Source organism: Lithobates pipiens, unplaced genomic scaffold, assembly GCF_037356315.1.
Source record: "Lithobates pipiens isolate NorthernLeopardFrog02 unplaced genomic scaffold, aLitPip1_a1.2 Scaffold_8, whole genome shotgun sequence".
NCBI classification, from domain to species: Eukaryota; Metazoa; Chordata; class Amphibia; order Anura; family Ranidae; genus Lithobates; species Lithobates pipiens.
This window is the reverse complement of record NW_027507903.1, coordinates 122,736,121-122,750,373: the sequence shown is the minus strand read 5'-3', so window position 1 is coordinate 122,750,373 and position 14,253 is coordinate 122,736,121. Positions and strand designations below refer to the sequence as shown.

The following is a 14,253-nucleotide window of genomic DNA, read 5'->3' as shown; positions in this document are numbered from 1 at the left end:
ACTTGCCATTATTAGCTTTGTCTGTATCTCAGATCTCATCATTTGTGAACTAAATATGAACATAGTCTGACCCAACAAAGGGTTAAAGATCTCGGGACTTGGGTTCTACACTGTATGCTAATGAGAAGAAACTCAATGTCTCCACTTTGACCATCTCCTTTTAAATTAGCTTGCAGTCTTGCCCAAAGGCCTGTTCCAAAAAATAAACTAAAAAGATTTTTTTATTATTTTTTTTTTTATTTTATTTTTTAGGTATGCATTGTAAATGGCAACAAATTTACATAATGGGGTTTCCCCAAATTTGACAGCAAAAGTGGAAATACCCATTAAAGGTGTACCATTTCTATCTACAAGGTTGGCTTCAAAGGTGCACCATTTTATTATTTCAGAATCAAAACCTTGTACACAGGAATGAACTCTTGTTTACAACCTATAACATTTTGGTGGCTTCTAGAGGAATCTTCAACCAATTGATTTATTGCAGCTAATCATTTTAAAATGAGCATACTGAAAATTGGGGAATCTGAGTACATCACTAAAAAATGAATAACAAATGCAAAAATATTGTACTTGTGACGCTGTGTCTGTCTAGTTTCTGCTTAACCACTTGAGGACCGCCGTATTGCCATTGTACGTCAGCACAATGGCACAGGCAGGCATAATCACGTACATCAACGTGATTGCCTTCCAGCGGGTGGGGGGTCCGATCGGACCCCCTCCCGCTGGTTACGGCGGTCCGATTCGGTCCAGGAGCGCTCCGTGATGAGGGGATGGCCGTTGGTTTTCGGCCACCCCCTCTGGATCGCTTCTGGCCAATGAGAAGCTTCCTCCCCTGTGTATTGTTTACACAGGAAGGAGGAAGTGATGTCATTCTCCTCGGGGCGGTCTTTTTGACCGGACTACGAGGAGAACAGTAAAAGTAAGTGTGCACCAACACTACACTGACATGTAGGTACACACAGGCACACAAACCCCCCCGACCCCCCCCCCGCCCCCCCTCCCCCCCAGTCACAGTGTCACTGATTGCATTGATCATTTCTTTACTGATCAATGCATTCAGTGTCAGTTGTGACAGTAAAAACTGTCAGGACAGTTAGTGTTAGGTCCAGGATAGCCCCCTATCACCCCCCAATAAAGATTTAACCCCCTGATTGCCCCTAGAGTTAACCCTTTCACCCCCTTTTGCCAGTGTCACTAAGCGATCATTTTTCTGATCGCTGCATGTGTCGCTAGTGTCGCTAGGTAGCTAGTTATTTTTTTAGGTTCACCGCCAGGTTTTTATAGCGCTAGGTACCCCGATATACTACCCAATAATGGTTTTAACCCCCTGATTGCCGCTAGTTAACCCTTTCACCCCCTTTTGCCAGTGTCACTAAGCGATCATTTTTCTGATCGCTGCATGTGTCGCTAGGTAGCTAGTTATTTTTTTAGGTTCACCGCCAGGTTTTTATATCGCTAGGTACCCCGATATACTACCCAATAATGGTTTTAACCCCCTGATTGCCGCTAGTTAACCCTTTCACCCCCTTTTGCCAGTGTCACTAAGCGATCGTTTTTCTGATCGCTGCATTAGTGTCGCTACAGTCGCTAGGTAGCTAGTTATTTTTTTAGGTTCACCGCCAGGTTTTTATAGCGCTAGGTACCCCGATATACTACCCAATAATGGTTTTAACCCCCTGATTTCCGCTAGTTAACCCTTTCACCCCCTTTTGCCAGTGTCACTAAGCGATAATTTTTCTGAACGCTGCATCAGTGTCGCTAGTGTCGCTAGGTAGCTAGTTATTTTTTTAGGTTCACCGCCAGGTTTTTATAGCGCTAGGTACCCCGATATACTACCCAATAATGGTTTTAACCCCCTGATTGCTGCTAGTTAACCCTTTCACCCCCTTTCACCAGCGATCACAGTATAAGTGTCACTGGTGACGCTGGTTAGCCAGTTAGTTATTTAGGTTCCCCGTCAGGTTTTTATATAGCGCCAGGGACCCCCATATACTACCTAATAAAAATTTGAACCCCCTGATTGCCCCTAGTTAACCCTTTCACCACTGATCACCGTATAAGTGTTACGGGTGACTCTGGTTAGTTTGTTTTTTATAGCATTTTATATTCAAATCCGGAAGGCAGTGCTTGGTTTTCGGGGTCCCGTACGTGGCTAGGCTCCCAAAAAGTCCCCCACATGTGGTATCCCCGTACTCAGGAGAAGCAGCAGAATTTATTTTGGGGTGTAATTTGACTTCTGCACATAGCATGTGTGAGCAATATATCATTTAGTGACAACTTGGTGCAAAAAAAAAAAAGTTTGTAATATTCCCGCAACTTGTGGCAAAATATAAAATATTCCATGGACTCAACATGCCTCTCAGTAAATAGCTTGGGGTGTCTACTTTCCAAAATGGGGTCATTTTGGGGGGTTTTGTGCTATTTTGGCATTTTATGGCCTTCGAAACTGTGATAGGTAGTGAGGAGTTAAATCAAAAATTTGCACCCTTAGAAATCCTGAAGGTGGTGATTGGTTTTCGGGGTGCCCTGCGCGACTAGACTCCCAAAAAGTCCCACACTTGTGGTATCGCCATACTCGGGAGAAGTAGCGGAATATATTTTGGGGTGCAATTCCACATATAACCATGGCATGTGTGAGCAATATATCATTTAGTGACAACTTTTTGTAAAAAAAAATTTTTTTTTTTTTTTTGTCATTATTCAATCCCTTAGGACAAAAAAAAAAAATATTCAATGGGCTCAACATACCCATCAGCAATTTCCTTGGGGTGTCTACTTTCCAAAATGGGGTCATTTGGGGGGGATTTGTACTGCCCTGCCATTTTAGCACCTCAAGAAATGAGATCGGCAGTCATAAATTAAAAGCTGTGTAAATTCCAGAAAATGTACTCTAGTTTGTAGACGCTATAACTTTTGCGCAAACCAAAAAATATACGCTTATTGACATTTTTTTTACTAAAGACATGTGGCTAAATAAATTTTGCCCTCAATGTATGACTAAAATTTAGTTTATTCGATTTTTCTTATAACAAAAAGAAGAAAATATCTTTTTTTTTCAAAATTTTCGCTCTTTTTCCATTTATATCGCAAAAAAAAAAAAATCGCAGAGGCAATCAAATACCATCAAAAGAAAGCTCTATTTGTGGGAAGAAAAGGACGCAAATTTCGTTTGGGTGCAATATTGCATGACCGCGCAATTACCAGTTAAAGCAGCGCAGTGCGAAATTGCAAAAAGACCTCTGGTCCTTAAGGTGTTTATTGGTCCGGAGCTGAAGTGGTTAAGATGACATACAGAATCTGTCGTACAGATACAATCTAGTTCCTCATTTAAAAATACTTCAGGGCAACCTAGCTCACAAAACTTATCAATCATTTTCATGAAAACAGGTTGCCATTTGAAGGGATCACGTATATACCCCTGACAGTTGTCTGCACAACCTAAAGATACAATGGATATAAAAAGTCTACACACCCCTGTTAAAAATGTCAGGTTTCTGTGATATATAAAAAAAAAAAAAAAAAAAACACACACACACACACACACACACACAAAGATAACCCGTACAACTCAATTGAACAACAAACTAAGTTGCACTCATCAGCTGAGAGCATAAAGAATCAGCTGTATGAAAATTAGAGACAGACTCTAAAGGAGAAGCCGATATGACCATTTAGGTGGTAGCGCTCTGAGCTGGATTCCTGCTGGGGCAAGGGTAAGCAGCTCAGCTCCTTTCCCCCTTCCTTATTTCTAAGATTTAGTTTTATTTTTGATGCTGTATGACAAGTTTTTACCTCTTTACATCTTGACTATTATGATGTTTTTTTGATCCAATAACAGATAACCTCCTGATGAAGTGGTCATTTTCCGCAAAACTAGTTGAGGAAAGTGACATCTGTGATCAATTGCTCCATTGTAATTACCCATTGGTGATCATTTGTGTACCGCTACTATGTTCTTATTTGTAAATGATGATTTGTTCTTTTGGCATCAATAAAATCATCTGTAAATCTTTGTATATTTGTTATTTTTTCATTGTATTGTTTTTTACTGTACCACAATAGTCCAACCACCCCCTTTATACTCTTAAGGTAGCCTAACTGGGAATCAGGCTCCCAACCTTTCTAATAATGAATCTCCTGTGTTCTGAGCTTGCCATCACAGAAGTGATTTTAACCATGAAGTCTGACATGGTTGCAGAAAATCCCTGCCTAGATAATGCACAGAGAAAGTGACACTTGGAACAGTAAAGGAAGATTCCACAGAGTAGTAAAATATCCAAATGCTAGGCTTTTTATAATCAAGCGAAATAGAAAGTTTGCCAATGCCCATTCTCCAAAGAGACTAGACTGTCTTATCTCCTGTAGGCAGCAACATAACCCTCCTTTCTTAGAATTAACCGTGTCCCCAATGAACTTTATAGAAATATTTGTTTATCCTCCACTGAGGGATACAAATGTTGCAACAAGTTGAGACATCCAAAAGCAGTCCAACTGAGGGGTGGGCAATAGACTCCAAGAGATCAAATGTATGGATTGGATTACATGCCTGCTTTGTTCAATGATATCGTAGAGAGCAGTTCTTTACCTCGTCTTTGCTGGTCTCCACCGATGCTCTCAGCTCCTCCTCCAAGTACCCCATAGCAAGCCGTGTGCTATGGAGGTATCCGTGTTGGCACGATCCCGAGTTGGGCTGATTGCATCCATTGGCACATGTGTGTGCACACAGCGTGGCTCGGCTGTGCCCAATGCTCCCTCTTCACAGGATTTGACTGATAGCAGCAGGAGCCTATGGCTCTCACTGCGCTCAGTGAAGGTTGTAAATGCAAACACTGTTTTTGTTGCAAACTGAAATCATTCATTCATCCTGCAGATCATGACAGCCAAACGTTTAAAGGAGACCTTTGAAGCAGTTCTACTGTAACATCTATATCCTCTCGGGTGAGGGCAAGGCCCTTTTGCTTACCTGTTCCTAAATACGCATGTCAGTATTAGTACTGTATTTTTGCTTTAAAGGCTAATTTCGCCTTTAAAACATGTTACACTCGTATTTAGGGTGGAACATGTAGCATGTTTCAGCTTCTGCCTCCCTCCCTCAAGGAAGTGCAAGTACAACCCCATAGCACCCAGAGAAGTGATGGATGCACCTGGGACAAGAGTGAGGGGAGGATACTTATAAAGGTAGGATCATGTAGGAGGCAACACATTCAACAATCTTAGACGATATACAGTGGGGGTTGTTTATGAAAGGCAAATTCATTTCGCACTGCGAGTGCAGTCACTCTCAATCTAAAGGGTAGATCTGAAATGAGTGGAAGCTCTGCTGATTTCATCATCCAATCATGTGGAAGCTAAAATTCTGTTTTTTATTTTCCTTGCATGTCGCCCTCGGATCTACAGCGACTTAAAATCCATTTTGCACTGCAAGTGCACTTGGAAGTACCTTTAGTAAATAACCCCCAGTATCTCACAAAAGTGAGTACACCGCTCACATTTTTGTAAATATTTTATTATATCTTTTCATGCGACACTGAAGAAATGACACTTTGCAACAATGTAGTGTGTGTACAGCTTGTATAACAGTATAAATTTGCTGTCCCCTCAAAAGAACTCAACATACAGCCATTAATGTCTAAACCACTGGCAACAAAAGTGAGTACACCCCTAAGTGAAAATGTCCAAATTGGACCCAGAGTGTCAATATTTTGTGTGGGCACCATCGTTTTTCAGCACTGCCTTAACCCTCTTGGGCATTGAATTCACCAGAGCTTCACAGGTTGCCACTGGAGTCCACTTCCACGACAACATCACAGAGCTGGTGGATGTTAGAGACGTTTGCGCTCCTCCACCTTCCATTTGAAGATTGCCCCACAGATGCTCAGGTCTGGGGACATGCTTGGCCAGTCCATCACCTTTACTCTCAGCTTCTTTAGCAAGGCAGTGGTCGCCTCGAAGGTGTATTTGGGGTCTTTATGTTGCAATACTGCCCTGAGGCCCAGTCTCCAAAGGGAGGGGGATCATGCTCTGCTTCTGTTCGTTAACAGTACGTGTTGCCATTCACGGTTCCCTCAACGAACTGTAGCTCCCCAGGGTTGACAGCACTCATGCAGCCCCAGACCATGACACTCCCACCACCATGCTTGACTGTAGGCAAGACACACTTGTCTTTGTACTCCTCACCTGTTTGCTGCCACACATGCTTGATCAGACCACAGGACATGGTTCCAGTAATCCGTCTGCTTGTCTTCAGCAAACTGTTGGCTTTCTTATGCATCATCTTTAGAAGAGGCTTCCTTCTGGGATGACAGCCATGCAGACCAATTTGATGCAGTGTCTGCGGCATGTGGTCTCAGGACTGTCAGGCTGACCCCCCAACCTCTTCAACCTCTGCAGCAATGCTGGCAGCACTCATACATTTATTTCCCAAAGACAACGTCTGGATATAACACTGGGCACGTGCACTCAACTTCTTTGGTCTACCATGGTGAGGCCTGCTCTGAGTGTCCTGTTAAAGCGCTGTATGGTCTTGGCCACTGTGCTGCAGCTCAGTTTCAGGGTCTTGGCAATCTTCTTATAGCCTAGGCCAGTGACAGCAAACCTTGGCACCCCAGATGTTTTGAAACTACATTTCCCATAATTCTCTTGAACTCTGCAGTGTAGTTGAACATCATGGGAAATGTATTTCCAAAACATCTGGGGTGCCAAGGTTCACCATCACTGGCCTAGGCCATCTTTATGTAAAGCACCAATTCTTTTTTTCAGATCCTCAGAGAGTTCTTTGCCATGAGGTGCCATGTTGAACTTCCAGTGACCAGTATGAGCGAGTGAGAGCAATAACACCAAATTTAACACACCTGCTCCCTATTCACACCTGAGACCTTGTAACACCAACGATCACATGACACTGGGGAGGAAAAATGGCTACTTGGGCCCAATTTGTACATTTTAACTTAGGGGTGTACTCACTGTTGTTGGCAGCGTTTTAGACATTAACGGCTGTGTGTCGAGTTATTTTGAGGGGACAGAAAATTTACACTGTAATACAAGCTGTACACTCACTACTTTACATTGTAGCAAAGTGTACTTTCTTCAGTGTTGTCACATAAGAAGATATAATAAAATGTTTACAAAAACGTGAGGGGTGTACTCACTTTTGTGAGATACTGTATACATCCTACAATATATTTTCAGGCAACGCATGTAGAAAACGCTTCCAGCATGAGTACAGCAACATTTTTAACGAAACCGTCTACTGTTAATGATGTAAAGCATGATAACCTTCATGTTCAAGGTCCTTTTGGAGCAGTCATTAAAAAATTCCTATTCCAGTCTCTAGTCACCTAAAATTATTTTATTGACATGTAGTGTAATACATTAGCTCAGAGGCTACAGTAGTGGTTGAATTATAGTACATCAGTGTGCCTACAAAACTTGGATACCATACCAGAAAAAGAGGAGGGCCAGAGAAGGTTTAGGGGTGAGGAGGAAAGGAGTGCGAGACAAAAATGAAAGGAGGGAAGGGAAATACAGAGGGCCCTAAATTGCACCTGTGATTAGCTACCTCGCAGTTGAGGGATGGGGATTTCCATGCTTGGGCAATAGTTTTTTATGGACTATAAAAATGTGTGTTCTAAGAGTTACAGTACAAGGAACATTGTCTATGGGTTTATAAAAGGACCAATAATTCAAATGTCGAATACTTGTGAAATTGGCAACACTAAATACTCACAATATGATATGCCGACTGCCCTCAGAAATTAAAATTTTTGCTCATAAGATTGGCCAATTGACAAAACCTCAAACTCTAACGAAGTTGTCTAAACTGCTTGCATGTATATAACAGCCTTGAGGAGCAGGAGCTACAAAAGTAAGCTGTTACACTTTAAAAATAATCCCATTTCAAAACTACTAGAAGGAATACAAAAAAAAAAAAAAAAGTTGTTATTGCTTATACTGTGCATTCTGTATCGACAGCAATCATACAGCAGATTTCTTTTATCTCATTGGCTAACAAATTTCAGGGAATACATCCCACAACGGTCTTTACCCTATGTAGAAATGCTGTACATTTTCCAGTGATAGGCATAATTTTGTAGAGCATTGTTATCGGTTTATAGACTTACCCTCTTGCCCTTCCCACCACATCCTTCTTCTCCAGCCAGTTCTGTCCCTGCTTGTACAACCCTCGATCATCCACAGCATTGTTGTCTCCCTTTGTCAGAAATTTGATGTCTCCATTTTCCCTTAATCAGAAACATTTACTATAAATACAATATATGATGCAGAACAGGGATGTAACAAAAAAGTGTTTCAAATATAGTCCTTCCCTATAAAAGGCACTGGTTTTTCCACCACATAAAAAGTATGGCTGTACACTGCCCAATTTGGTTAAAGTGAAAGTCCTTGCAAAAATGAAAATCCCTGCATCTTTAGCCACCAGTCTAACACTAACCTATCGAGCCCTGAAAAAAAAAAAAAAAAAAAAAAAAACAGTACACATCTTTTCAGCAGGCAATTTTGATCCGAACTCCAGTGGCGAAAGCTCTGCTGAGTATACATCTGACAACGGCTATGAGATGAATGGGAAGTGACAACACCCGTAGAGTTACTATGGGGCTTTCGTTGGCGAATGTGTCCAGCTGACAGCTCAGTGTGGGATCAGAGATTCCGCCACTGGAGATCGGGTCGGATCGTCTGTAGAAAAGGTATGTATACTGATTTTTTTTTCTTTTCTGGGCTAGATAAGTTAGCATTAGACTGTTGGTGGCTATAGATGCAGGGATTTTAGTTTTTGCATGGATTTTCACTTTAAGTCCTGGTTAGGTCTGGGATGGGTAGACTGGTGTGTGATGGGATTCCCATTACCATTTCAAATGGCTTTTTACCAAATTGTGATAAAATCACAGAGTATGCTTATTCTTTGTTTTCACAAGGGAAGAAACATTGAGTCGCATGTGCTGCCAATGAACATCGGCTAGGTTGCACAAATAGCCACACTGGGATTCCATGGGATCTATCTAAAGAACAACCAAGGTACAAGTTGGCTCCACATAGTGCCTGCACTTCAGTAGGATCGATACCCAAGAAAATCAAGATCAGAACATGATCACTAAGAATCTAACTGCTCATGGATTTCAATAACTTAAGCAGGCACTCACTTTTCATGAATTTTCAGAACACGATGTACAATTGGTATCTCTCTTCCTTCTATTCTGAAGACCACTATTTCACCCACTCTGATAGGATCATCCACGCGATTGGTCAAGAAAAGCAAGTCCCCTCTGTGGAATGCGGGCTCCATGCTGCCACTGCAGGGAAGATGATGTAGAGTTAACATGATTTTGAATTAGGAAATTGGAGGTAGAACATTTCAAAAGCAGAGCATATTCAACCTGATATCTGACTAAAATAGCAATTTAATACCTCTGAACAGTTTTACCTGCCAAAATATGTATAATTCTAGATTCTAAATTTGCATCCTGCAGAGCCGGAAAGAAGGGTGACAACACTGTCCATTAGAGATAATACAGTCTTGTCACTTCCCTGCATCTATCCAACTGGAAAAGGAGGAGCAAATCAAAAGCAAAATAAAGAACTGACCTGTCTGAAAGACTGCCATGAAATACAGATGTTAAAAGAAAATTATAGGGTACACCCCCCCCCCCCCCCCCCCAAGAACACATACTCCCCTCCATGCTGCTGCTGTCCCATGCTGGCAAAAAAAGACCAAAACCTTTCACCCAATCACATAACCACTGATCAGTGAGTTCTTGGTCTGCATGCAACAAAGAACAGTGACTGTCAATCACTGCTTTCAGCACTCGCTGGAGAATCAGGCTGGGAAAGGGGCAGGTGTGGCTGACTCCAACTCTCATCAGCATCATGAAAGGTAGAGCCAGGTGGATCCCAGCTACTTAAATAAAAAGAAAATGGATACATTTCTCCATTAACCTATGTCCCCTTACATCCGATACCACACAGAGGCAAGTTTATGAAAAAACATGTAAAGCCTCACATAATAAACTGGGATTTATATAAAAAATCCCACTGATGGTCCAACAGGGATCGATTGAACTTTGGTGAATTCATGAACACCCCCTTTGACAGAAGTTAGTTTTTCTTCATTTAGCAGGCTGAAGTACAAAATTAAGTGTATGGCCAGCTTTACTATGCCTGAGTGGTGTCTTTGTACCCCTTTCTTTATATAAGAGTAAGAGATACAGCAAGCAGCACGGTATTGACCTTCCAGATATACAGCTAGTTACGAGGTTGTAGGCACACAACTGCCTAGGCACCTTCACATACCAGATTACTTTTTTTTTATAAATCCAACACAGATAGAGAACAGAAAAAAAAATGGAAATAAATACACAACCCCTTAGCATATAAACAAACCCCATAAATAATAATATCACAGAGCAACCTATGGGCTTAACCATTACACCATTAACAAAAATTTGCTTAAATTGTTAATGCACAATAGAAATACTTTTGCATTTTTATTTGTTATTTTGGTTTATACGTCTCCACAAGGGTTGTATGAATTATCTTCCAGGCTAAAAACCTATTACAAAACAATCTGCTTTTGTAGAAGTTGCCTTGCAGTAATGCATCTCTATTTGTGTCATCTATTTTGGAGTCAGTATTCTATCGCTTCCCAGCCAAACTGCACTAAATGGAAGAGCCTAGCTATATATTTGTTGCCCAAAGCAAGTAGGTCTGACTTAAGCTGTAAGTTTATTAAAAACAAATAAAAAAAAAATAAAAAAAAATGAAGTGGCTATTAAAGTTTCAAGATCTGATTCTGTAGCAGACATTGGACAAGTGATAGTTATCATAGAGGCCGCATTATCAAAGTGCAATAAACAGGGCGTCCCATGTCATCATTACTCAATCATTATTCTGATTAAAAAAAAAGAAGAAAGAGGACCTCTGTCATACATGACCGGCAGCCCAAAGCACAAGAAAAAGATCACAAGGTCTCTGTCTTTTGGGTTTTTCCAGTAAGATTGCAAATGATATCTACAATCTCACCAAACATGCCTGGGAGATTTACAGATAGATCGGAAGTTCAAAGGGGTATATTATGCAGCGCCACTAAGCAGGAAGCAGAGTTTTGCCATGTACTGTCAAATAACTGCCTCATATACCCTCACAACCACTTTATTAGGTACACCTGTTCAATTGCTTGGTAACACAAATTGCTAATCAGCCAATCACATGGCAGCAACACAATGCATTTAGGCATCTAGATGTGGTGAAAACGACTCACTGAAGTCCAAACGGAGCATCAGAATGGGGAAGAAATGTGATTTAAGTTACTTGAACGTGGCATGGTCGGTGCCAGATGGGCTGGTCTGAGCATTTAAAAACTGCTGCTATACTGGAATTTTCATGCACAACCATCTCTAGGGTTTACAAAGAATGGTCTGAAAAAGAAAATATCCAGCGAGCGGCAGTTGTGTGGATGAAAATGCTTCGTTAATGTCAGAGGTCAGACCAGAATGGGCAGACTGGTTTGAGATGCTAGAAAGGCAACAGTAACTCAAATAACCACTCGTTACAAGTTACCAAAGTATGCAGAATATCTCTGAACGCACAACACATCGAACCTTAAAACAGATGGGCTACACTAGCAGAAGACCACACCAGGTGCCAGTCCTGTCAGCTAAGAACAGGAAACGGAGGCTACAATTTCGCACCACAATCAGACAATAGACCAGCGATTCTCAACCAGGGTTCCGTGCAACCCTAGGGTTCCTCCAAAGGTTGCTAGGGGTTCCTTCAGCATTGGGCAATTTATGCCTCTCAGATAAGTTCCCACTCACACCAATGATCTTTTTAGCTAGCTGTAAGATTATTCTTCTCAATGACCATTCTTTCCACTGACCATCACACTATTGTATCACGAGTTGTAGATTTCTAATTTTTAGCAGGGGTTCCCCAAGACCGGAGAACTATTTCAAGGGTTCCTCTGTGTTGAAAAGGTTGAGAAAGGCTGCAATAGACTATTGGCAAAACATTGCCTGGTCTGAGGAGTCTAGATTTCAGCTGCGACATTCAGATGGTAGGATCAGAAGAATTACAGCATTTTTTCCCACAAGTGCCTAAAAGTTTTAAACCAAAATTTTCCAAACGAGTACTGTGTATTCTGCACATTCCCTCCAAAGTTTCTATGCAATAAGTAATGTGAGGTATAGATTTACATCAAATAACCCCTGCGTTTGTCTGTGGTGTCAAAAGGCAAGCAGGTTCCTATCTTGAAGAACGGACTATTTGCTTTTCAAATCCGTGCTTTAGGAAAAACACATAAAACCTTTTGTTAGCATTTTACAGCCACCTTCCCCGATTGCTCTTATAGACTGAACATGCTGCCACTTCACAAACATGCTTCCTGATATTTACACAAACAGAAGGGTACATCATATCAAGACCAGACAACACGTCTAACTGACCTTTAAAAGGTAATCTGCACTAATTTGAGATGTCAGGTTTCGCAAGTATTTGCTTTATTAAGCCATCAATCACAGTAAATAGATCTATGCACCAGGGCTGGAGGAAATAGAAATAAATAAAATGGCCAATTGTGATAAGTAAAAGGGTAAGGTGATTAGCAATGAAAGCTCGAGGAGAGAACAGAGTCATCTCAAAATGAATATTATCTGTAAAATTAGCATAATTCCGATTAGCTACCATCGATGAAGCAAAGATAATAAACACAGGGCTATTAATCTGAGAAGTACAGAGATAAATCCAAAAGAACTTCTCTAAATCGGTCCTAGATTTAACATTTACAAAGCCTAGAGAAGCACTGTCACTAATTGTACCATTTCCTGCTCACAGGGCTATGAAAAAACTCAGAACCAGTGGCATTTGACAAGAAGATATAGTATATAGATGCCAACATCTCCAAGTTTAAGGACCTTGTTTGCTTAGTTTCCATATGCAATAGGAGCAAAGGTTACAACTACTCAGAAGTTTAGATGAACCTTTCAAGAGGTATGGGAGCTGCTCATTTTCTGAAAGGCTTCAGAAGGTACAGACTCCGAGGCGGGTCTGGGTCTTGGCTTCACCCTCTAGTACAGGGGTAGGCACCGCTGGAGTAAGATTTACCTGCATAACATGGAAGACATCAAAACTCAAAGTGCAGTGTTTTGTTTTTTGTTTCTTTTTAAAAGGCAATAACCCAATTTGGCATAAAAAAAAAAAAAAAAAAAATCAAGGAAAGTTTTAAGAGTGCAGGGATAGGTCAGTGGTACCCAACACACAGGGGGACTGCAGTACATACAGTGGGGAAATTACTTATTTGATCCAACAGATTCTGTAAGTTTCCCCACTTACAAGAAAGGAAGTTTCAGTTTTTATCATAAGTGTATTTTAAACGATAAAGACAGAAAATCAACCAAAAATAAAGAAAAAAACAAAAATTTTATAAATGGAGTTAACAGTAAAATAAGTATTGATCCCCCCTACCAACATTCATTTTGGCTCCCACAGACTGTCGTAAACAGATTAGTCCTGTAAATTTAAAGCAGAGTTCCACTCGTTTATAAGTGTATTAAAAGTTAGCAGCTACAAAAAGTGTAGCTGCTGACTTAATAAAATTAATCAGACACTCACCTTTCCCACGGTTCAGCGATGCAGCTGCCTGAAGCCTCGCTCCTCTCCCCCACCTCTCAGCAGTCCGTCATTGCAAGTGTGGGCACCCAGCTGTGACAGCTAGCGGCTTCACAGCCGGATGCGCACTGCGCTCTGTGGCCAGGAAATCTTCTGGGACCTGTGACGTGCCCCAGAAGATTGCAGGCGGCAAGGCAATGGAAGGAGGAAGTGGGACATTTGAAAACCAGGTACTCAACCCCCCCCCCAGCCCCCCTGAAAAATGACGATATGACAGACATGGCATGCAAGGGGGCAAGGAGTTCTTAAAGCAGAAGTTCCACTTTTGGGTGGAACTCCGCTTTAAGGTGTTCCTAACGACAACTCATTGTGTCTAAAAAGGACACCTGTCCACAGAATCTTTTTCCATTCAAACCTCACCATCATGGACAAGACCAAAGGGCTGTCAAAGGATGTCAGGAACAAGATTGTAGACCTGCACAAAGCTGGAATGGGCTACAAGACCATCAATAAGATGCTCGGGTGAGAAGGAGATGACTGTTGGAGCGATTATTTGCAAATAGAAAAAATACAAAATAACCATCAATAGCCCTCAGTCTGGAGCTCCATGCAATATTTTGCTTCATAGGTAAAGGATGA

At 41.4% G+C, this 14,253-nt stretch overlaps 1 protein-coding gene across 1 annotated transcript in view; it reads right to left on the bottom strand.

The window, feature by feature from the left end:
* Positions 1-14,253, bottom strand: part of SEC11A (SEC11 homolog A, signal peptidase complex subunit) — a 54,422-nt gene that overhangs the window by 13,555 nt on the left and 26,614 nt on the right. The window contains exons 3-4 of the mRNA XM_077468350.1: positions 9,156-9,305; positions 8,121-8,240 (exon numbers count right to left, since the gene is read on the bottom strand). Coding sequence (XP_077324476.1) covers positions 8,121-8,240; positions 9,156-9,305 — 270 coding nt within the window. The remainder of the gene's footprint in view (positions 1-8,120; positions 8,241-9,155; positions 9,306-14,253) is intronic.